The sequence below is a fragment of the Pseudonaja textilis genome, chromosome 1 (assembly GCF_049901715.1).
Source record: "Pseudonaja textilis isolate UNSWEBS1 chromosome 1, rPseTex1.2, whole genome shotgun sequence".
In the NCBI taxonomy this organism is placed as follows: domain Eukaryota; kingdom Metazoa; phylum Chordata; class Lepidosauria; order Squamata; family Elapidae; genus Pseudonaja; species Pseudonaja textilis.
Genome location: NC_141990.1, coordinates 18,660,710 through 18,686,438, shown reverse-complemented (window position 1 = coordinate 18,686,438; position 25,729 = coordinate 18,660,710). Strand labels below are relative to the sequence as shown.

The following is a 25,729-nucleotide window of genomic DNA, read 5'->3' as shown; positions in this document are numbered from 1 at the left end:
GTGATTAAACTGATCTCTAATCTATAGAGCAGTGATAGCTAACCTTTTGGTCCTCGTGTGCCAAAAGTGTGGGTGTGTGCAAGCGTACATAAACATGCATGCCTGCACCCATAATGTAATGCGTGTGCAACTCCCCGCCCCCTGTGCATGCGTGTGTGCCCCTGTGCACCACACACCTCTGCGCATGCATGCAAAACCCCTCCTGTGGGTCGTTCATCTCTGTTCATGCATGGCAGATATCTGACAATCAGCTGGCTTGCGGGAGGTGCACACGTATGCACAGTGGACCTGATCTGGGGCGATGGCTCGTGTGCTGGCAGAAATGGCTCTGTGTGCCACTTCTGGCATGCGTGCCATAGGTTCCCCATCACAGCTATAGAGTATCCCAAAAGTCTTAGGGAATTTAAAAGTCTATGGAGGTTCTCGGTCATAGTTGTCCCAAAGGTGGTTTTTTCAAGAGGCAATGGGACTTTCTTGTTTTTCTTTGAAGATGTTTCGCTTCTCAACCAAGAAGCTTCTTCAATTCTGAAGAAGTTTAAAAGTTTTTTTTTTTTAAAGACTTTAGTTAGTAGAACTTTCTGGTAGAGATCTATACTAAGCTAATGCTATTGAATCTTTTATTGATCTTTTCTTTTATAGACCTTCCCCCTCCTGTTGATTGTATTGTATGCCAAGAGTTGTATTAAGTGGGTGGAGAAGGGGTCATCCTTAACTAGTGAAAAGGAAAATCTGGACTCTTGGTAGTTTTTAGCAGGACTGGTTTCTTAGATTATATCTTCTTAAGTATGATCTTGAAAATATATTACATATCAAACCCAGTATTAAACCAAACATTGGTTAATGAAAAATGTCCCAGCTAATTGACCAAAATGAAAAAACTCTGAGTAGTGCAATATTTCACAGTAAAGTTTTTTAAAAGAGTTAATAGCATACTGTGCCTCTTTTTTGTTTTGTTTTGTTTTTGGACTCACTAATAGTGATGTGTGAAAAGGTTTCATTGTGGCAGCTCTCAAGCTAATGAAGTAGATCTTGAAAACATCAAGTTGAGAAGTGGGTTTTGGTCTTTACATAAAGTCTAAATTGTATCCACAAATTCCCAGCCTTCAGTCCTGCCCTTTAGTCCTAGATACGATTGGTACTTGGAAATCCAGGCTATAGTCTAGACTGGGAAGCTTTAAGATTTTTGCACCTTTTATAGTATAGAATAAATCCTGTGTCATCCCCAGAGATTTGTCCAGAAGGATCAGTGGGCAACATCTTCTACATTTCTAAATGCTGCAGATTTATCCCTCTTCCATTTATATTGTTTTCCTGAATCACTGTAAGGAACAACAGCCTTTCTGGATAAGAAAATGCAGAACTTAAAGCCTGTCTAAGAAATATAAATCCCATTTTCTGAATTTTCAATTTTAGGGCGATATCTGAAGCTTGGGAGAAGTTACACTTTCTGCTCTTCCTTTTCATAGATTTCAAAGCATCAAGCAGAAACATCTCGAGTCTTCCTTTCAGCGAGGAGAACTAGGACTTGACTCACTGAAATCTTCTATCCAAGCAGGGATGTATCCCACTTTCTGAAAGGTGAGCGCTTAAAGTTTTGTGCGAAACAGGAGGAGGAACAGTTCTGCTTGACTCAATGTTGAGCTAGAAAAGAAAGAATACTACTGTATATGTGTGATCATGAACGCTTCCTTTTGGTGATTTCCCCCCTGCCCAAAAAAAGTCTACAGAACTAATTGCAGAGCTGTGGCAAGAGAAATGTTGCTGTTTCCAAGGCAACTAGACCCAAGCTATCTCCTCTCATCCCATCCTATTTGGTTGACTAGCTAGGCAAAATACAGAGAGGATATACAGCTAGATACACCTGCATCCCATGGGAAATAACACAGCTTGGATAAATGTTACTTACTTTCACATTAAGGGTGGGTAGGTGGGTTTCTCCATGCTCTGATTCACTCCAGACTACATTCCACTCCTTGTGAATTCTAGTGCCTTAAATCTTCTCTATTTCCAGAATTTGGGCTTGAATGTCATCTATGTCAGTGGTCCCCAACCTTTTTTGTGCCACGGCCCGGTACTGGCATCACAAAATGATCCACGGCCCGGTACCGGCATCAGCACGCATGACAAGGCAAGGCGAGCCGAGCGACCGGCCAGCAAGCCGTCCCCCGCTTCTCCCTGCTACCTTCAACTCCTCCTTTGTACCTTTGTCGATGGGCTTCGCTTCGGGATGGCTTCGGGACGGTCGCTCAGCTCGCCTTGCCTTGGGTGCTGAAAGAATCCTCGCGCCTTAGTTTCGTTCGAAGCCCCCCCCCTTCGATGAAACTAAGGTGCGAGGATTCTTTCAGCACCCAAACGCCGCTTTCCAACTGGAAAAGCTCACCCAGAAGCACTTTCTTGTCAAACAAGATGGCGGCACCCAGCAAACCGGCGGCCCGGTAGGAAATGTTCCACGGACCAGTATCGGTCCGCGGACCGGTGGTTGGGGACCCCTGATCTATGTAACTAAAACAGTGCCTGACACATACAGAAGAGGGAGATGACTGGACTTAAGGACCTGTGAACATGCATAAAAATAGGAGGGGAAAAAACGTAAGATTGAACCCCACTACAAAGTGACCCAGAAAACATTTTCGGTGTTCATATTTATGTCTGACACTGGACAACAATGGAGAAAATTATGGGATGGAGTGTTCTCCTTTCCCAGATTAGCTTGGAAAATCTCTGTCGCAAATTCAAACTCCTTCAATCCTCTTTTGTTTTTACCCTTCACCTGCAGATATATAATACAGCATTGATAATGTGCTACAAAAAAATAATGGTGTTGAGATTGTAGTGAGTTTGCATTCAGTACAAATGAATCTTCTTAATATTGTTATTAACCTAGAATTGGATGTGAGGCCATAATAACCAAAATAGTCCTCAAAAGGCTATTAGGATGATTCCAATGCTTTTTGAACCCATTCACTCTTCTTCAAGGGCTATTAAATTAGGGCCTTCAAATACACAGAATTCATTCTGAGATAGTGCAGAGGTGATTTTGATTATTTGGTCATAAGAGTTAAACCTGTCAGGAGACTGTGAGCTCTAGTCCTGCCTTAGCCATGAAAGCCGACTGGGTACCTATGAGCCAGTTACTATCTCTCAGCCTAACCCACCTCACAGGGTTGTAGTTGTTGGGAAAAGAGGAGGAGGAAGGACTATTATGTATATTTGCTGCCTTGAGTTACTTATGAAATAATAAAGGTAGGAGGAAAATCTAATAAATCCATGAAATGGATTGAGTCCTGTTTCATATGTTACCAGGATCCAAGCTCTGAAAATTAGCAAAGCATTCCAATTGTATTGGAATCAAGTATGTGCTTATGTCGCATATTGGTTTATTGCAGTGCACAAATAGCAATTTGAGGGGATGTGGGGGCGGGCCATGGGAAAGAATCCAAATGAACTTCTAGGAATAAAAGAGCAAAACACTGTAATAGTTATATGGAATAACAAGGGATTCTACTGTAATATCAGGCACTTTTGCACCCCAAATCCAGAAAAAAATACATGGCCAAAAGGTATTTCAGATCAGTTTTAATACAGCTCTAGATCAATTAATATCCAGTCATAGCTAGCATCAACTTTGGTTCTGCTACTTGAGTCTTTTTTAAGCTAACCACACATAACTGAAGTTAGATCATCATGTTATGTTATAATGCTGGTAGGTAATACCTCGCTTCAGGAAGTATCAATCTGGATCTCTGGGCAAGCTTGCTTATCACAAAACCACCACAGGGAAACAAATAAGCAGCTCTGCAGATGCAGCTTGATCTTCAGGCCAATATTCTACAAGCCCACAAACAGACAAAGAGATTCAAAAATTAGCACAGACCAGAATTGTTTCTATGCTATCTGTGTATTGAATCCATAACTTTAAATTTGATTCCCCTGCCTCCTTCCCTAGATATGGGAAAGCAGCAGACAGCGTGGAATAAAGGAACAGCTGCAGCTGCTTGTCATCTCCTACCAAGATTATCACAAAGGATAGTCAGTAGCTACTGGTTATGGTAAAGGAAACAGACACCATTGGGACAATCAGCTGTCAGAAATGTTGCTTCTGTTCAGAAGCTATGTTGCTTTAAAAGTTGGCGTTTTGCCCCTGGCTCCATCCTTTTCCATGTCTTTTCTTCTTCTCATATAAACTTCCTCTATTAGCAGACTTTTCACTGTGTGTGGCTCAAAGTATGAAAATCATATACTCTGCCATCTCTTGTTTCTTTCTTGCTCCTTGGCCTTTCTTAGTCCTGTTGTTTTCAGTATTCTCTATAAATCTTCCATAGCTATTTTGAAAACTCTCTTATTTCTTCGACCCAGTTTTGTGTTGCCTTTGGATCGTTCCCGGAGCGGAGGAAGGGCATACAGAGGCCTAGAACCTTCTCTGAAGGACCCTTTTCTGGGTGATGTAGGACTCTCACATAATATTTCACATGGAGCGCTAAAAATGCCTAAAGCAAAACAATGCATCAGGAAGCGGAATGTAAGCTGGTCTGGATATTCTACTGCAGTCTGAACACAGACTGATGATACACAGATTTTGGAGCCTGATAATAAACAGACTGAAGAACAGTTAGAGCTTCTAATTGTTGGCTGAAATTTTGTATTTCAGAGAATATTTATAAACCAGAGAATATAAGACATCCCAATTTTCAGCAGTGGCCCTGATTTTCCACATCCTGCAGTAATTGGAATGTCAGTTTGACTGAGATAGAAGAAAACTCACATAGAAAATTGAGGCAAGATGTACAATAGGTTGGGCTCTGTTGCAGAGGCAAAGTTTTGGAGAAGTCAAGGAGATAGAAAGGGGAGATGAGAGTCAACATGACTGTTTCATGTCAAAAGCGGTGGAAGCTGACTTGGTTGCTCATAGAGGACGTCTGAATTAATACCGTGACCTAAGACAACCACTAGATATTTGCCTTCCGGCCTCTCCTTTGAAATATTAGCTCGTTCATGAAAAACAGCAGCAATGGTTGCCAAGTAGGTGGGGTGCCATGTAGCATACTTAACTGCAGCTTGCGTGCTCTGTTACTGCTGTGGCCGATCCCCTATGAAAGATGCTGAGGATATGTTTTCGAGGCACCTTAAGTGGTATGCAGCCAAACCCAAATGCCCCATAGTTAGGATCAGGTAGGCTTGCTGAGCACTGGGTCCAGGAGTTTTGGCCTGGCTCCCAGTACAGGATTATACTGGAATAACGGTTGTTGCTGTCTCCTCCAAAGACATAGATCCTCTTTCTCCAGCAGGCAACGCCCGGATAAGAGATAGCTATGGGAAGCAATGGGACAGAGATGTTAGGATTGGTAGTACCATCTCTGAGCAAGCAAATACAACGCTGGGTGAAGTGGCGGATTCCTTGAGTATCCTCTCCAGAGAGCCCACCAACCACAAAGATGTTATTGCCCAACGTGACGGCACTGGCTTCATAAAATTCCAAGGCTGTGGGGATCTGGGACCAGGCTCCTGATATGACATCATAAACCAGGAATCCCTTGTGGGGAATTGGCAAGTCAGAGTCACCCATCTCTCCACCAATGAGATACAGCTTGCTCCTGAGTGCCGCAGAAGCAAAATAGGACAGTGCAAAGGGAAGGCTAGCGATGGTTATCCATTCTTCTTGCTCCAAGTCATAGGTCTCTGCACTTATCAGTGTCCCCGCAGCATCCCAGCCACCAGCAACGTATATCTTTTTCTTGCATACGAGGAAAGCGTGCCAAGCTCGACCTGTGGACATGGAGGGAAGCTGGGACCAGCAGCCCCCAAGAGTATCATATACAAGTAGGTTGTCTGAATACGAACCATCTAAATGCTGCCCACCAGATATGTAGAGTTTATGGCCCATGGAGGTACAACTGGGAGATGTCACTGATTTCAGGTCAGGGAGCTGATCCCATTGATCGATGGAAGGGTCAAAGAAATGCACATGAGAATCCAACTTCTCATCCTCGAAATTGACTTCACTCCATTTTGGGAGACCCACGCACACCATTCCTTCATGATACATGCCATGCCTCAGCCCTCTACTTGCCCACAACCTTTCTTCCACACTAAGCTCCTCCCAAGGGAGACGCACACACTCATAAAATTCTTCTGTTTGAGCCCGGACCTCAGCAAGTTCCTCTGGGGTCAAGAGGGGAAGACGAACATAATCCATAAGGGCTGCAAACTTTGGGAGTCGCTCAGCAAGATTATAGGTGACCCAACGGCGCACAGCTCTGTACACAATCAGTTCTGAGTCCACAAACAGGATTTCTGAAGCAATAATGGTAATCAGGATACCAACGTCCAAGTATAAGAAAGCAGGAAGCTCTGAGAGATGTTCAAAGTGAAAAGCAATGTAACTTGACGTTGAGTGGAGTAGAGGTCGGTGGTTGTGGGAATATGCCAGCACATAAAGCTCCAGACAATTTTCCATGGAAATCCTTTCTCTGAGAAATCTATAAAGAGCAAGAGATGACATAATAGACTTTGGTAAAAATGAACCTTGAACACTCAGTCTCATTTTGTGTAATTGCTTGTTATATTCTAATGAGATTAGTTTTTATTGTATTTTATTGCACTTCTCTAAGTAATTCTGATACTCAAAGGGCAGTGCACATATCTTTTTAAACAAAACAAATTAAAAGGAATTAGACAAATTTGGAAGATCTGTAAGAGGTATTGGATGTGATTGATAGAACCTTTAGCAATGGAAACACAGATTCCTACAAAATGGTGTGGTCCCCCAGACAGATTTTGTCCTGACATAAAAAAAAATAGCAATTAAACAGAATCTGCTGGCATCCTAGAGTAGTCAAGCTAGTATTGTCCAAAAATTTGGGGTTCAATTCCCCTCAGTGCTAGCTAGTTTGGTCAATAACACAAGGGATTGCATGTGTGGTAGCTCAATACCTCTAGAAGTTACCAAAATCCTGGTATTTCTGGGCAATTCCCAGAAGCAGGGTTTCATGGGGAACTATTTATCTGGGACACATTAGGAACAAGATCTTAAGGCCTATAAAAATAATCATCTTCACTGATTCAGACATGTAAATAAACTGATTTAGATTCCTTCCTATACCTCGTGATAATATCTAGTGCAGAAGTAATCTGAAGTCTACTGGCTGCAGTGAACAGTTCTTCTGCCTCATCTCCAAGAAGCAGCAATTCCCCAGTGTAGACATAATCCAGGAGGCTTTGGAGGCAAGTGGCAGATAAGTCCATAAGCACAATTTCTCCTTCCCGTGATTCCTTGAAGGTGCTGGTGAGCATGCGCTGGAAGTAGAGGCTGACCGAAGCTAAGAGTATTCTGATGGGGAAGCAACCAGAAGAAAGAGAACGCAGTAATCATTGTGGAAAAGTGCACACTCTTTGCAAGAAAATTGTTCTAGTTTAATTCACAGTATCTCCAAGATCTCAAAAAGCAGGATTAAGAAAGACTCAGCAGAGACCTTCCAATTGGTCTAAATTGCGGGCTACCATAAGCTGCTAGATGGAAGAGTAATTTCCTTCAGTGTAGGGCTAATCTGCTTTATATTCTCCATATAATTCTATTATCGTGAGTTATTTTCTGTGGGCCAATTATTTAACTTTGGTGGGCTCATTGTGGATAGATCCTCTAACAAATCTGAGAAGCCAGTGAGTATCTGGATGTTGTTTGAGTTCCAACTCTTCTCAATATTGCTGCTAGGATAGAACAAGAATTAGAATCTATCAATCTGAAAAGCACAGCACCTTCACTTCTGCCATAGAAATGGAATAAAATACAATAGAGCTGGAAGGGACCTTGGAGGTTTTCTAGTCTAGCCCCCTGCTCAAGCAGGAGACCCTATATCAGGGATGTCAAACACGCACTCCATGGGCCAGATATATCACATGATCTCCCCCCCCCCCGTTTAGTGAAGGGGGGAGTCCCAATATGTCACGTGATGCCTCCTTGACAATGTGAGTTCGACACCCCTACCCTCTACCATTTCAGACAAGTGGCTGTCCAGACTCTTCTTAAAAACCTCTGGTGATGAACACCCACAACTTCTGAAGGCAAGCTATTCCACTGGTTAATTGTTCTCACTGTTAGAAAGTTTCTCCTTAATTCCAGGTTGTTTCTCCCCTTGATTAGTTTCCATCCATTGTTTCTTGTCCTGCCCTCTGGTGCTTTGGAAAATAAGTTGATCCCCTCTTCTTTGTGGCAGCCTTTCAAATAATGAAATATTGCTATCACCCCTGGCCCTACTTTTCTCTAGGCTAGCCAAACCCAAACCATTCTTCATATTTTTTTTAATCTTCAGGTGTTTAATCATCTTAGTTGCTCTGGCACTTTTTCCAAAGCTGCCACATCTTTTTTGTAGTGTGGTGACCAAAACTGGATGCATTATTCCACATATAGTCTTACTAAGGATTTATAAAGTGGTACTAATACTTCACGGGAATTTGATTCCATGCCTGTTTATACAATGAAGAATTGTACAGTATTAGCTTTTTGGGTTGCTGCTGCACACTGCTGGCTCATATTTAAGTGATCATCCACTAGGATTCCAAGGTCCCTCTCACAGTTACTGTTTTTAAATGACCTATTCCATTTCAACATCAATTATGAATTCCCCCTAAATACATCATGAGTTATTCCTAGAGCCATACAATATTTACTAGTTTTTATTCAAGTGGATTAAAGAGGACTAAACTTTTCAAAGAAGAGAACTTTGAAATTCTCACTGGTGCAATGTGATATTTTTTCATTCATTAGGAAAAGATGAAAAAGTATGTCCAAATATCCTATCTTTCAATGGTCAATCCTCTTTTAGTGACCTGCAGTGCTTCCCACTTCCATTTCATTTCCTAAATTTAGATTAAATTCCAAAGGAAAAAAAAATTACATAGGAACTCCTCTTATTTAGGTTTTTTTTTCCAGTTTCAGAGAAATGGGCAATTACAGAAGCTTCAAAATGACAGAATGATGTATAAAAATGAACAGTATCAGCAGTAGCATCATATTCCCTCTGACTGCCAAACCAAGTTTTTAAAAATTCAATCACCTTGAGAATAAGCCAGAAAACTAGAAATGGAAACTGCAAACAACCTCTTTTGCAGAAACCGTATAGAAGATTTTAATTCATTTATTGACAACAGTTGCCTACCTGTGGCATGGAAATCTTCTTCCATCAGCCACCAGAGTGATATCACAGAGCTGTTGATCCTGGTACAACTCCTTGATACCTACAGGGGTAGAAGAGATGATGTGACTGATTGAAAGGGATTGAGGAAGGAAAAATATGATATTGTACTTCTACACATCACAAAACAATGGAGCCAGTTTGGTCCAGATATTAAGGCACTAGTCTAGAAACCAGGAGAGTGTGAGTTCAAGTCTTGCCTTAAGGCATGAAAGTTGATTGGGTGACTTTGGGCCAGGCATCCCTCTCAACCCAACTCACTTCACAAAGTTCTGGGGGAAATAGTTGTGGGAGGAAGGAGTAATAATATGTTCACCACCTTGAACTGTTTATAAAAATAATAAAGAGGGGATATAAATAAATAAGTATATAAGTAAGAGTACAGTATATAAGAATATATTCCTGTTGGAAGGGGCCAAGCACTCTGGTAGTATTTCTTTAGAACAGAATATAATCTTGCTGGACAAGATTATCAAGATAATATTGTATAACATGTTTGCCATTTCATGATATATTAGATTCTAAAAAGTCTTAATTTGAAGGAAGACATATCAGGGTTGAGCTTCTGAACTGTTTTATCTTAAAATAAACGAAGCAATTAAAAAAACCAAAAATCTCAGTATGCATTTGAAAGATTCCTTCCTCTGAGCACTGGATTTATGAGAACTTCAGAATATCCAAGACTGAAAGAAACAGCTTTCTAGCAAATACCAAGGTCTTGATAACCAGTAATTATTGACAGTAAAATATTTCAATACTGAAGTCCTATAAACAGCTTGGATTCTTCAGCTTGGTTGCTATGCAAACAGATTGAATACCCAGGGGATACAAATGTGCATGTAGAATCACATTTTACACATTGACTGGTATGGAAGCTCACCACTTTTGCCAACACTTGAAAATATTTTACCCTGAGGGATGCAATGGAAACAGTCAGAAATGATCCAACCTTACCCTGCCCAATGGAGTGCCTCAGAGAGGAGTCCTGACTTGAAGTCTCATCTAACTGCATCTCTTTGTCCCCCAGAAAGTCTGTAGCATTAGTCATTGTCCATCTAAAGATACAGAATGTTAGGTGCTGCTGTTGAGTTTACAAAGCAAGAGGGGAGATGGTTGGAAAGGGAAAATCATGCTATCACTTTGATGTGTTTGCGTGGAGATCCTTTACATCACCTCTGAAAAAGAAGACCGTTTAAAGGGAAGATATATAAAGCCAGGTACCATCTGTTGCCTTCTGGAAAGGATTTTCTAAATATTCCAACGGTGATGTGCTTTGCAAAGATTTAACAAGAACCAACCATGTAATAACACACGGTGATATGAATTTAAGATGTTCTGGAGCCAAAAACTGGGTGCTGGGAACTGTAGGTGGTCTATCTTATTCTAGATGCCCTGCAACTTGTACATCATTTAGCCAATTATTTTCTTTTATGTAGCCATCCATATCCTCTCCCCCCACCCCAACAACCAAGGTGCAAATAATAAAATCAAGTTGTTTACTGTGATAATGTGATAAAAGCCTTGCCTCCTTTTATGAGCATCACATATTTGATGCATGCAAAAAAAAAAAAAAAAAAAGGCGGGGCTCAGTTGCAGGGTCATGGCAGCTTTTCTGACCCATCTCCCTTATCCACAACTGCTGAAAACCAGGGGCACATTTCCTTCCTCTGTAGCAAGGGAAACTTACACCCCAGAAGAGTCCAATCTTAAACAGGCTTACACTAATTTATAAAACAAAGCACCCAATCCTCCAGTTCCCCAATTCCTTCCCCATTCATGTATGACAAAATCCCTTCCGGTTTCTGTCAGCTAGGACTTTGCTCTTGTTTTCCTTTAAGTGTTGAACTTCTTCATCCTTTGTTAAACCATGACAGTATTGCTCAGGGACATTTGGTCTAAACAGCTTCTCACCCAGGTTGATGCTCTCTGCACAACTATGTGCCTAAAGTGATATCTTATTTTGTTGATGGTTGTAGAAACTTTCTTAAGCTGAATGTGGTGTTAAGTATTTGTTTCTAGAATCTGAGCTGCCATTTTGCCTCTGGGGCCTCCCCAAAGCCACTCTTTTGTTTCTGGAAGCAATGTTGGAATTCGAAGTTCTTTCAAAACCAGAATTATGCCCACCTGCTATATGGGGGTGTGAAGAGCACGACCTGGGCCAGGGACAGGAGCTATGGAAACACCCAGGTGAAGAATAAACAGATGGGTGGGCAAACAGCAGGTAGGTTGCTATGGTAATGCATCATCCAGTGGGGTGGGATATATCAGCTTGGTTGCCCAGGTGACCAGGCCACCCTTTCATTCCACCAGGCCTAGTTCAGGCAGGCTATGGGGAGAGAAAAGTGAGACTCTTCTTGGGTGCCATGGCAACAGGAGATGCTCTAGGAAGATCAGGATGTGTGGGAGCATCATAGGAAGAACTGAAATAGTGGAAGACAAACACAAATATGTTTGGGATACATATTAAATAGGGTGGTGTTTAAAAAAATGTAATAGAAGGAGAGGAATAAAGTATCCCCACCAGCAGTGATATTTAGCTAGGTTTGTTATAAAACAGGAAAAATTAAATCTGGGATTAATGGGAAAGGTATCTATAATTCTTGGCTTTCTATGTCAATTCTGTATGTTCTGAGACCAAGAGTTAGCCAAATTCCATGAATGATGGTTCCCTCCTTGCTGTTCCTTAGCAGTGGTTCTCTTTCAACCAGTTTGCATGAGGGACAACTGAGGTAGTTGACTGAATTATTTCTCAGCATCCTGGTCACTATGTTTGTTCCTTGGGCACTTAGCAACTGCTACCTTTCCCTTGAATGTCTCCTAGCAACTCAGCACCTGATGTGGTACATGCACAAATAAACCTGATAAAAGTATAGAGGAGGAAAGAAGGTTACACAGGGACTGGGCAGAGAGATCAGACTAGTCTAATCTAAAATGGAGGATAGCTAGGTTGTGCCAGCTATTGTCCCGAGAACGTTGTTTGAGGAAAGGCACCATGTCGAGCCATGCTAAGGTGTGCTCAGGCATCACTGGAGGTTTTAAAGAAGAGATTGGACAGCCCTACAATGGTTTTAGGGCAGAGGCCTCCAAACTTGGCAAGTTTAAGACTTGTGGACTTCAACTCCCAGAATTCGCTATGCTGGCTGGAGAATTCTGGGAGTTGAAATCCACAAGTCTTAAACTTGCCAAATTTGAAGACCCCTGTTATAGGGTCTCCTGCTTGAGCAAGGTATTGGACTATAAAATCTCCAAGATCCCTTCCAATTCTGTTATTCTGTATAATGGCTTATTTTGCAAATACCGGTTGTATTTTATTGATCCAAGATTAGCTGCTTTAGATGTGTTACGTAATTTTAGGGAAAAGTGGATGTACAAAACCCAAACTAAATATGGTTACTTTTAAATAAAGTTAAGTGAATCAACTGAGGAATTATTATGAGGGTCCCTTCTGATTTAATCATCCCTGCCTCTGTCATATGACAAAGGTGAATTTAATTACTTTTTTTGGAAAGGGCTCTGGAAGACACACCCAAGGGTTTATTATTCAGATCCGGTCCTTTGCCTACCCCCACCTCCAATTATGCATTTAAGTAACACCCTGTGCATGTGACCTCATCAATGTTGGTGGCATACTACAAGCTGGGGACATATGCTGGCTAATGCATTTCTAATTTTCAGCCAATTCTGAAGAAGCACTCAAATACCAAGGAGAAACGTAAATACAGCTGTCTAACCCTGTTGGCCTCAGCTTTGACTATGCATATTTTTAGTCTGCTATCAGTGCACAAAAAGAAGGGAGGACAGAATGTAATTAAGCAATCAGCCACTTACTGAGGTGGATTCAGCAGGAGATAAGAATGATTGTTCTAGAATTACAAGGAAACTCGTAGAATGCCATGTGTGTGAAAACAGAGAATTTTCTTCCCTGCAAGTCTGCAAATCCCTGGGAAATGGATGCCCTCCTACAAGCATTCAAATGAGTTATTCCCTAAAATTATCTTTTCTAAATGTTGAATATTCACGAGATCCCTGAAGGTTTCACCACTGGCAGGATGTTTCTAATATTAGAGAGCAGCTATTGGTTTCTGGGTTGTGGAATAATGTTTGAAAAATATTTTGAAGCAAGCCATGGTAATAAAATCATTTTTCTTAGAATGTATCTTTGAAAATTAGATCCTTTACATTCTTGAATGCCTTGCATATTACTGAATTTGCATTTGACAATGAAAATGTAGTAATAGTTAGCAGGTTATTTATTTCTTTAATTGATTTATACACCTGCTAATAGGTAATTTGTTGACATGCAAAGATGATTTCTAGTTGTCAACATTTTACAAACGATAGCACTTTAAGGGTTTCATAATTGACATGACAAACAAAGCTCATAACCAACAGAAATTGAACTTTAAGAATCTCCCTAGCAATTCTTGCAATTTTTCTTTAACTAAAATATGGGCAAAAGAGTTTAAATTATATGTAGAGGATCAGGAAAAAAAATAGAAAAAACAAACAACAAGCAAACAATCATGAAGAAAAATATTGCAATATTATAAAAACTGAACAGTCATTTATGGAGAATTAACTAACCAATTAACTAAGAACATGATGTAACCCTGGGAGAAGGAAAAAATACAAAATTCTTTTATCTGACTACAGTTAAATGAGTTGCTATCTTTGGTGAATGTTTAATACTTATTTGCAGGGGTGGGATTCTACCAGTTCACACCTATTCGCTAGAACTGGTTGTTAACATTCTAAGCAGTTTGGAGAACCAGTTGTTAGAAGAAATTACTGGCCTAATCCTGTAAGGAAGGCAGGAAGGAAACATTCTGGTGTTGCTTACAGAAACCGTCTGTTAACCCTTATTACATTCTTGGCAGGACTAGACTTCCTGTCTCAGGAACATCTCTGGAGTTTTTTCCCCCTCCTTTGCTGGTATTTTGCTTGTGTGGAGTGACCATTCAAAGTTACAATGGCACTGAAAAAAGTGACTTATGACCATTTTTCACACTTACAATTGTTGCAGGATCCCCACAGTCATGAGACCCCAGGCGAGGAGATGTGTGCCTCAATGTGAATGATATTGAGTTGGCCATGCCCAGACAATAACATGCCCACCAAGCCATGCCCACCAACTAAGCCACGCCCACTGGTTGTTAAAAAATTTGAATCCCACCCCTGCTTATTTGGATTGGATAGTTTTTCTTTTGGAAATGTTTAACAGTGTAATGCATTAGTTTCGAACATTTAGTTCAAATAAGATATTATTATTTTTGGTAATGTTTAATAGCTTTTTTATTTTGCAATGCTTAATGGTTAAGAGAGAGAAGAGGGGTATTTAAATTAAATGGAAAGAAGGATTATACACTTATTTTGTTAGGTATTGTTATTTTTTTACTGGACCTTTGCTGGTTAATAAGGAGAGCTGAAGATTTAGAGATAATTTATAGTAAATGAGATGAGGTATGGAATGAAGATGTAGCTGGTTGTATTTTAAGAGATAGAGATAAGTTGTTAATATCGAATATGCTTGCTGAAAATGAAGAAGAAAGTTTCTTTTTCTTATAATCTTTTTTGAGAATGGATTCCACCTGCCCCCTCCCCCCATGCTGTGTACGGGTGTGTGTGTGGATGTGTGTATAGATGTGTCTTTCTTTGCATGCACTTGTGTTTGTGTATGTAAACATGTATGCATATATTGTGTATGTATATATGTATGTACGTATATCATGCATATGTGTGTATGTATATGTGTGTGTATACATATACATATACATATACACACACACATACACACACATATATAGTTTTTGTATTAATTCATCATTTTATATAATTCTTAATAAAATTATTGAAGAAAAAGAACACAAAGTAGCCCTGATTTAAATAGGCTATACAACCTAGCTTTGTGTGTCTTTGATTTATTTAAAAGTCTTCTTTTCTGTTCCATAATAAGTAGTGCATAATCTACCATTAAGAATCATGCTAAGTTTTTCTCTCCCTCCATTAATTATTGACATTACAGATGGCAGCAATCTTCATCTGGAGCCCATCAGGCAGAAAGGAAAATGTAAGCCTTTCCATTTCAGTCACACTCCCACTGAATTTCTCTCTTTTCAAACAATCAACCAGAATAGAGCTTGAAGGGATTGTAGAGATCTTCTAAGTCCAAACCCCTGCACCCACAGCATCTGAAGGCAAACTGTTCCACTGGTTCCCTCTGTCAGGAAAGTCTTTAATTCCAGATTGCTTCTCTCCTTGATTAGTTTCTATCCATTGTTTCTTGTCCTACCCTCTAGTGCTCTGGAAAATAAATTGACCCTCTTGTTCAAAACATGCTGACGATGTCTCCTCAAATGGTGACAAAAACATTTGCAACCAAATTGCCAAGCTCTGAGCTCAAACCAACAACCTAACCAACAACCCGAGCTACTAATATTTAAACACATTTCAACCAAGGATTGTATCAGCTTTTTTGGCTGCCGCCACACATGGCTGGCTCATGGTTTTTATTGCCTTCCATTTTGCTGGGGAGAGGGATTCTCCCTAAACCCTTTAGCAGGATATAAAAGAACGATTTCACCAGAATCATATCTGGAAGGAAATGAAATTGCCCCTTCCTGCATGTTGTGATTCAAATGAAAATTCTCCCACTAACTACTGAAAATAAGCATATGTACGATTTATGATTATGAATTACCCTCCTCCTAAGTATTGGCTAGCTGTCAACCTGTATTAGACTGTGATTGTGGCCATTGATAGAAGCCTCATCTCTGTACATTTTTGGAACATGGTTTTTCAGGACAGCCATCAAAAACCGGCTTTACCTCCATCACTGACATCAGTCTCTGCTTGTTTAGAGGGATAGATTTTTTACATCCATTTACAAGGAGGCAGGGTTTAGCTAATCAACAAAAATGTGCCAGTATCTGGGAAATGGATTTCATGTCACATTCTCAGATTGAAATTTATGGGGAGAATTTCAGCACCTGGCATTTCAGACCCGTGCAGCGTGCACCCAATTAAAATCATTTGCACAGGCTGATGTGCATGGCAGGGTCTGCCAGGAGCCATGTATATATGGAGAGGAATTGCAATCTACAGTGTGTCTTTCTTCCCATAGGTCTATCAGGAGTTATTAAAGGTGATGGGGAAAAGACGGAGCTTTAAGCAGGAGCTGTGACTCCAGGAGAACATATAAATTACAGAATACCTCTATATAAGGAATTCCCCACAATTATGGTTGTTAGTAAAAAAAACTACTGAGCAATCTAGAGGATTCTGATCCCAGAATCCTCTAGATCTGGGATCTTAACCATCCTTAACCATCATGCAATTTTCATGATAATAATCAGCTTCTTTTAGGGTCTTTTATAGATGTAGGGCTCTGACTTTTGCTACAACTTTTAAAAGAAAAGTTGGCATTTATTAATTAATTTACGTGCTACTCCATCTCATGTAGAGGTGGTATGGAGACAGGCATATAATGATTAAAAACAGTTTTATTTAATAAAGGCATCTCTGCTTCTTTCAAAGGTGATGGAAACACCTCCTCTCACACAAAGGAACATTGTGTCAGCATTCCTGTCAGCTTTGGAAGCTAAATTAGAACCAGGGGTGGGATTCAAATTTTTAACAACCAGTTCTGTGGGCGTGGCTTAGGTGGTGGGGTGGCTTAGGTGGTGGGTATGGCTTGGTGGTCATGTGACTGGGTGGACATGGCTTGGTGGTCATGTTATTGGCTGGGCATGGCCAACTCAATATCACTTACATCGAGGCACGCATCTCCTCCCATGGCCTCTCATGACTGTGGGGATGCTGCAACAGTCGTAAATGTGAAAAATGATCATGTCACTTTTTTCAGTGCCATTGTAACTTTGAATGGTCACTCCACACAAGCAAAGTACCAGCAAAGGAAGCAGGGAAAACTCCAGAGAAGTTCCAGAGACAGGAAGTCTAGTCCTGCCAAGAATGTAATAAGGGTTAACGGAGAGGCAGTTTCTGTAAGCAACACCAGAATGTTTCCTTCCTGCTTTCCTTACAGGATTAGGCCAGTAATTTCTTCTAACAACCGGTTCTCTGAACTGCTTAGAATGTTAACAACCGGTTCTAGCGAATAGGTGCGAACTGGTAGAATCCCACCCCTGATTAGAACTAGAAGCTTCCAAAGCTGACACATTGATTACTGCTCAGATCCAGCCTCCTGCCACCTCACAGAAGGCCTTAACCAACCACGAGACCTCATCAATTAAGAATTGGGTGGAACCGACAATGTAAAGGTTGGACCTGCCTTCCTCAAGTGGCAGGTTATTGATGTTTCTTCAGTTTAAAAACCATACATCATCTTCCCATCCAGTTCCCCTTAATATAAATATTCCACATATAAGTTGAATAAATAAAGGGACAGCAGCCTCGCCATACCACTTGCCAACCTGAAGCCAATTTGTTTTGCCCTTTATGGCATAGGGCCTGGATATCTGAGATACTCCTACTCTCCAGTCATTTCTTTCCACCCAATATGTTACTGATGGTCCAGTTATAGAATATTATAGAACACAGAATATTCTTTATTGGCCAAGTGTGATTGGACATACAAAGAATTTGTCTCCAGTCCATAAACTCTATGTACATACAAACAACAAAATAATATAATCGTACTATTAGAAGGCAATAGGAAAGATGAGAAGGATAATAGTAGTACAGATCTACTGCATGGGTAAATATCCTTAAACATAAGACAGTGCTGTGGTAGTTAGGTGTTCAGCAGAGTGATAGCACAAGGGAAAAAACTGTCTCTGTGCCTTTTTGTTTTAGCATGCAATGCCCTGTAGTGGCATCCTGAGGGGAGGAGTTGAAACTGTTTATGACCAGGATGTGAGGGGTATGTAGGTATTTTCTCAGCCCTCTCTCTGGCTTGTGCAGTATACAGGTCCTCAATGGAAAGCAGGCTGTTTGCAATTATTATTTTTCTGCAGTCCTAATTATCTGTTGAAGTCCATACCTGTCCTGTTTAGTTGCTATACCAAACCAGACAGTTATACAGATGACAGATTCAATAATTCCTCTGTAGAATTGTATCAGCTCCCTGGGCAATCTGAGCTTTCCGAGTTGACACAGGAGGAACATTCTTTGTGGTGCCTTTTTAACAATGGCTCTAATGTTAGGTGTCCATTTCAAATCCTGGGATACTATAGAACTCAGAAACTTGAAGGTGATGTTATCATCAATTAGACATTATCCTCTTGTAGGGTATAGGAAGCGTGCCTTCTCTGTGGCAGCTCCCACCCTCTGGAACAATATTCCCCTCACAAATAAAGATGGCATCCACTCTCCCAGAAAGCTTTGAAAAAGCTGGTGTTGGTCCCAGGCCTGGGGTTGATGTTTGTTATTTGTCTAAGGCAAGGGTGTCAAACTCGCATTGTCACAGTGTTGTCACAGTGTTGTCATGTGTATCGGGACTTTCCCTCCCTTCACTAAACCAGGTGGGGCACATGACGCATCTGGCCTATGGGCCATGAGTTTGACACCCCTAGTCTAAGGCAAGGGTGGGGGAACCATGGCCCTTTATGACTTGTGGACTTCAGCATGGCTGGCTCAGGAATTCTGGGAACTGAAGTCCACAAGTCAAAAAGGGCCATGGTTCTTCAGCCCTGGTCTAAGCGCTGCTGGCCATGTCGCCGATGTTGCGCTCTGTCAGCCACGTGCTCCTTCAGCTTCAGCGAGTGTTCAGTAGGCTTCGTTGTCTCCGCATCCCATCCTCGTCGCCAGTGTTAGATCTGGGAGGATAGGTCCAAGGATGGAGACAAGACTCAGATAGCAACAACAGCTTTTTATTAGTGACTTCAGATCTGAGCGAAATATCCCAGCCGCAGCAGTCCCTTATATAGGGCTGGCTGTGGCTAGGCAGCCAATGACGGTGATTTGAGTTTGCCGCACTTGGCTAGACCAATCGCGGCAGCCCGCTTACTAGCCAATCGGATCAGTCTGAGGTGACCAATCACGATCCGCTATCAGCAGGCCAATCAGAGTTGCAGGCTTTCGAGCCTGCTAGTCCTGAACAAGACTGGGACATCTGTTTTCATTTTTAGTTTTATATTTTTTTCTAGTTTTTTATGCCACCCAGAGTGTGAATGAATGAATGAATGAATGAATAGATAGATAGATAGATAGATAGATAGATAGATAGATAGATAGATAGATAGATTAGATGCCTGCTTTCTAGGGCTGAGAGGGATTGTAATAAATTAGACTTGTCCAGCACCCCAGATATCACTGACTGAGCTCTTTTCTTCTTGACTGAATTAAGAGACCACCACATACTGTATGGCTGTTATACAATCTGCCTCTGTGCATCATCAGCTCTTTGGGATTATTTGTCAGGACCAGGATTCTCATTATTTCTCCAGCTGAGTTATGTCTGCCTTCTTCCTAGGGGACAGGAGAAGAATTGTGCGTGACAGCAAATGCAAAAGGAAGGAAAAGTCTAGAAGACAAAGATAGCAAAAGGTGAACAGAGATAATTGGCCCTTTGCTATCATTTAACAATGTGTGCCAATTTTGTCTACCCCTTGTTGATGCAGGTCAAATGTTTAAGTTTGTGTAAAGATACTGTAGTGTTATTTTTATGCATTTAGAGTAATTTTAAGCATGCCTATTTGAGTGGGGAAGGGGAAGTCCGCAAGAAAGTTAAAAATAATGTCAGGGTGGTAGTCACAATCACACATCAATGCCCCTACCTCCTTTACATGTGTTGATGCAAAATGGTAGTTACAACTGCACAATCAAAGCTCTGAACTTTTTTTTTATGGTGCAGTTGTAGCTTCCATCTTGACTCTTTTGGCTCCATCCTGTTGAGCACATCTGCAAAAACGGGAGGTTTTCAAGGATGAAAATTGCTTTCCTTAGTGGCATTACTTTGGTCAATTTTATAAAGCTATGGGAACCTGATTTCACAAGTTCTCTGGGCTTGCAGTTATTTTCCTTAGAGTATTGTTATAATCATAGGAATTTGGGGTTTGACAGTTAATGCAAAATGTCATATTTTAATTTCTGCTCTGGACTTTAAACATTAGAACCCCAAAAGAAGAGGGGTGCAAAATAAGCTTTCAAGTTTTTATCTGCTTGTCTGGAGAGCTGCTACTATTTCCTCAGCCTATAAACATGTTCACCAAGCCCATCAAGCAGGATTTCTCCTTAATTCATCAAGTGTTAGCTTCTACAGGTACTCCTCAACAACTGAGCCCAAAATTTATGTTGCTGAGTGAGCAATTTGTTAAGTGAGTTTTGCCCCATTTTACGACTTTCCTTGCCACATTTATGAAGTGAATCGCTGCAGTTGTTAAGTTACTAACACCATTTTGTTAAGTGAATCTCATTTCCCCATTGACCTTGCTTGTCAGAAGGTCGCAAAAAGCAACCACATGACCCCAGGACATTGCAACCATCATAAATGTGAGTCAGTTTTCAAACATCCAAATGTGTAAAAAATGGTCATAAGTCACTTTTTTCAGTGCCGTTGTAACTTTGAGCAGTCACTAAGCAAACTGTTGTAAGTCAAGGACTATCCATATATCCATATGGGTCAGTATTTCTCAGCCTTGGCAACATTGAGATGTGTGGACTTCAACTCCCAGAATTCTCTAGGCAGCAACACATCTTAAAGTTGCCAGGGTTGAAAACCACTGATCTAGGATTACTAAGTTTACTCTTTTTTGGCACCATGTTAGCTCCACAGAGAATAATTCTTTCACTTTCTATTTCCCCCTTCCCCCTATAAGTCTGAATGGTCAGATCAGTACAATTTTACTCTTTTTTTAGGTTAAATATTGTGACACAATGAAAGGCAACTAGAATCAATGAAATAATCTGCAGATTGAATAACATTTATTGTTAGTTAACTCCTCAGGAAGAATGATTTTATTGGGTCAAGGACTAAGAGCATGGTTGTTTGTCCCTGGAAGCTATTCTAATATTAGTGTTTTTTTCAAGCAGTGAGTAAGGTATGTATTTTTAAAGATGGCCTGATTATATGCATGTTTTGCTTCTTAAATTGAAAGTCATTTCATAGTCCCCTTGAAATCAGTAAAAGGCAGCTGCAGTGAAGCTTTAATAATGGACATGTTGATTTAAATTTACTTAATTAATCAACCTGGAGACAGGTGATCAATCAAGTAAAAAAAGATATTTAATGAGTAGGCAGCCCTAGCTTTTTGAATAGAATGATGTTGATTTATTTTTCTTCTTATACCTTTTCCTTCATTACCCAAAACCACTTATCAGAAAGTCCCTCTGTAGGTAAAACACTTAGTCAAGTCCATTTAAATGCCCCTGTTGTGATTTGTATATTTGTGGGGTTTGTGTTTCGTTACCCAGTTTGTGGTAATTTACTCAGATTTGGAAAGTACTGTTTTTAAAAATAAACGCGCAACAAAACACAAAGCGGGGCAGAGGTAGGGAGGAGGAATTGGTAGTATTTCATTGGCAAGGTAAAGAAATCAGTGTATATCAGCCTTTTCCAGCCTGGTGTTTCCAGATGTGGCAGGGCAGAATCGCCAAAAGTTTTAACCACTATTGCCAGGGCTTGGAAATTTGGGAGCTGCAGTCTCTATATATGGAAAGCCTCTGGTTAGGAAAACCTTCCCCAAGATTTCTGTGGGGGGATGAGCAAAACATGTACTGATTTCTAATATTTGTAAATGGAGATTCTGAATGATGTAACAGAGTAAAACACCAAGATCTCAACAAATCTATATAAGATAGCATTGCACTGTATCATTCGAAGCATATCTAAATGGGACACTTTCAACAGTCTTACGAAATCCCAGGAATAATGGGTTCCACGGGAAAGAGTGGTACAGTGGCCTGGAGGTGGAGTGCTTGCCTCACAATCAGGAGGCTGTGAGTTCTCTCCTAGGTGGAAGCAGATATTTCTCTCTCTGGGCACAATGAGAATATATCTGCTGAATATAACTCTGCATTGGTGATAGGAAGGGCATCCAGCCAGTATACTTGGTTCCATTCAGTTGCCCAGACTCCATCCCGCAAGGGATTATGGGTTCATTGAAGAAGAAGATGATGATGATAATGTACATCCATGGGAAAGCTTACAGCTAGACCTGAAAGCAATTGCATTCTGGCCCACACTCCATTTGCCTCTTGAGGGGCTATGACTCAGAGGCCCTCCCTAGATATTTGGACCAAAAAGGCAAAGCCAATTCTGACAACCTGACCTATCCCAGTTTTACCATTCTAGGGCTTTGTATTCTGTATAGGTAATTGTTCTGTCTCACCTGTGACCACGAGGTGAGAGTCCAAATTTCCAAAGGAATATAAATAAACAGACCGGACCAGGAACGTCAGAGTTAAATTCCTTTGGCTGGAAAAGTCCTTGGCAGCCTTCCAAAAGCTGCCTACCAAGTCCGATAACAAGACAAGACCATAAATCAAAGGCGAACAGATTCAGAGCTAACACGCCCTCTTTTATTTCCTGAGGGGCGTGTCAGTCTCTCAAGTCAGTCCCTGATTTGACATTTTCTTTTATGTTGTATTTCATGCTTCTGCCTGCGTCTTTGCCTTGCATCAAACCAGCATTCCTCGGCTTGATCCTCAGCCAAGGACTCCGGCACTCTCTCCTGATTATCTGCCAACACCTGAGGCACAACTAGGGAGGAAGCTCCTGGGGAGGAAGATGATTCCAAATCTTCCAGCAAAGCAGGCTCAAACCTCAGAGCCAAATCCTCCTCTTCCTCCTGACTCACGTCTGTGTCTCCCAGCAAAGCAGGCTCAAACCTCAAGGCCAAATCCTCCTCTTCCTCATTACTTGAGCCTGTGTCTTCTAACAGAGCAGGCTCAAACCTCCGAGTCACAACAGGTAATAACTAAAACTTTGATTTAAGCCTGGGAGCTTAGTGTAACGCCAAGACTTCTATACTGGTGTTATACTAATTGCTGCAATAATATGTTTGTCCTACCAGCAGACTGGCTGTTACATTTTGTACCGGATACAGCTTTTAAGAAACTGACTTAAAGTGTGTTACAGTAGTCTAGCAAAGTGATAATTAAGATGCTGAAGTCATGATTTGTTATATTCAGGGTGTCCTGGTTTAGGTAGAGTTATAAGTGGCACACCCAGCTAGCTGTGACTTTCATCTGATGAGTTAAAAACATAATCTCCATCATCTAAAGATATTAGGTTGTAGACAGAATACTTGAAAGGAAAGGCATGAGTAGATTTTTGTGGGAATGGGTTCTTGGTATTTTGCACCTGTTTGTGGTTCTTAGGATTCTGTTAAAAACAAAACAGTCCCTCAAATCTGAAGCCTGCTTATCATCTGCCCACAGAAACGTGTAATCCACCTTTCTCAATCCAGTGCCTCCCAGAAGGGTTGGAATACATATCCAATCCTGTGATGATCCAGAATGGAGCTATAATTGAAAATTTCTGCAGGGTTCCTGCTGAAGGAAGATTGATTTAGTTTTTGAGGGAACAAGGTGCATTTCCATACAGTGATACTGAGAAAATGGTTCTGGTGTCTTGAGTTTAGAGTTAGATTCACCAAGAAACACCATTGCAAAAACCAATCCCAACCACAAAAAACTTATCTCAAGACCAGACTTATCCATACTGCAAAGAATCTGCACCCATGAACTCCACGAAGAACTCAAAAATGGTCTAGACAATGGAGAAAAGGATCTATATATTGACTACCGAGCTGTTTGCATCAAAAGAAAGTCACACAACCCACAACTCCACATCCAACCCCACCCCATCCAATCCAACATCACTCAAAACTAGGCATGCACGCCCCTAATTACCTCTATTCCAACCACAACTGGCCTTAAATGCAAGCTACTCAATGCAAGAAGCCTTGTAAATAAAATACCTGAATTTCTCCTCTTACTAAATATGGCTAAATTCGACATTATATTTGTCTGTGAAACATGGCTCAATGCATCTCTCCCTGACTCCATTACCACAGTAATAGACTATCATGTTTACCAATCAGATCGTGAAATCCGTAGAGGGGGTGGTGTTGCTATCTTCTATAAAAAGTCCCTACATCTAAAAAACATCCAACTTACCCAGGAGCTTGCTTATCCTGATACCATCGTCTGTGAACTGTCCTTAAATATCACATTTTGGTTCTTACTATGTTACAGAGACCCTGATTATGACATTGAACATGCAAACAAGCTAAATACACTACTAACATGGGCAGCATCCTGCCCACATGCTTTTATCTTTCTTGGTGACTTCAATTTACCTCATATTAACTGGACCCTTAACAAATGTACAACTGAACCCACACATGCAACCTTATACAATGCAGTAACAAATCTGGGATTAGAACAACGAGTAACCAACAAATACTAGACTTAACAACTGCCTCGATCTCATCGATCTCATCTTCTGCAATAGTTTGAATTCAATTTACGGAATACAAATTAAAGAACTCTTTTCCAGCAGTGACCACACCATGATACACTTTTGTCTCAATATATGTCCACACAAAAATTATCAAAACAACAGAATCCCCAATTATAACTTCAAAAAAGGCAACTATGATCTTATAAACAACGATCTCTCATCCCTTGATTGGCAATTTCTATTCACTGGATGCAATACTGTAGAAGACCATTACAACATATTTTTACATGAAGTCAAAAGAGTCATCAAACTATATGTACCATTAACAACTCCCAAAACCAGAAAAAATAAATTACCCATAACAATAAGGAAGCTTCAATCCAAAAAGAAATCACTTTGGCGGAAAAATAAATCTGGTCATGTTGCCAACTTCAAAAGCCGATACAAAAAATTATGCCACCAGATAAAAACTGAATGCACCAATTATCACATTAAACAAGAAGAAAACCTTCTATGCACCAATCCCACCCGAGCTTTCTACAATTTTGTAAACAACAAACTAAAAGACTCAAGGCCCATCCCACCCCTGAAAGGACCCAATGGTAAAGACTGCAACGATGACACTATTAAAGCCAACCTCTTTAACACATTCTTTGGCTCAGTATTTGTAAACAGCAATGGATCATGCCCAGTATTTCCTAGTCGAACCACAGACAACTACAATGATCTAATACATATCAATTTTACAGAAGACAATGTTGAAAGAGCACTACACAATCTAAAACCATCCCTATCTATTGGACCGGACAGAATATGTGCCTACTTCTTAAAAAAGCTACACACTGCCATAGCCAAACCTCTAAGCATAATCTTTGAACAATCTTTCAGGACCAGCTCCTTGCCAAAACTATGGTCACAAGCCACTGTCATCCCCATCTTCAAAAAGGGAAACCCCAGCCTAGTTGAAAATTACAGACCAATCTCTTTATGCTGCGTCACCTGTAAAGTCATGGAATCAATTATTAACCAATCCATCATCTTCCACTTAGAAAAAAACAACCTACTCTCTAATAAACAATTTGTTTTCAGGAAAAAACTATCATGTAATCTGCAACTCTTACATTGCAAAAACATATGGACTACACAACTCGATTAGGGCAAAGCAATAAATGCAATC

General features: G+C 40.6%; 2 protein-coding genes across 4 annotated transcripts in view; one reads left to right on the top strand and one right to left on the bottom strand.

Annotated features, from left to right (window-relative positions):
• The window catches only part of SRRM3 (serine/arginine repetitive matrix 3), a 191,172-nt gene that overhangs the window by 75,773 nt on the left and 89,670 nt on the right, over nucleotides 1-25,729 (top strand). For all 3 annotated transcript variants that reach the window (XM_087927089.1, XM_087927100.1, XM_087927084.1), the window contains exon 2: nucleotides 1,467-1,578. The gene's annotated coding sequence lies outside the window, so the exon portion shown is untranslated. The remainder of the gene's footprint in view (nucleotides 1-1,466; nucleotides 1,579-25,729) is intronic.
• On the bottom strand, nucleotides 4,933-10,236 carry LOC113441446 (kelch-like protein 24). The gene is made up of 4 exons (XM_087922935.1): nucleotides 10,138-10,236; nucleotides 9,153-9,301; nucleotides 7,100-7,327; nucleotides 4,933-6,476 (listed from the first exon to the last, which is right to left on the bottom strand). The coding sequence occupies exons 1-4, from the start codon at nucleotides 10,234-10,236 to the stop codon at nucleotides 5,045-5,047; spliced, it is 1,908 nt and encodes a 635-aa protein (XP_087779061.1). The 3' UTR covers nucleotides 4,933-5,044.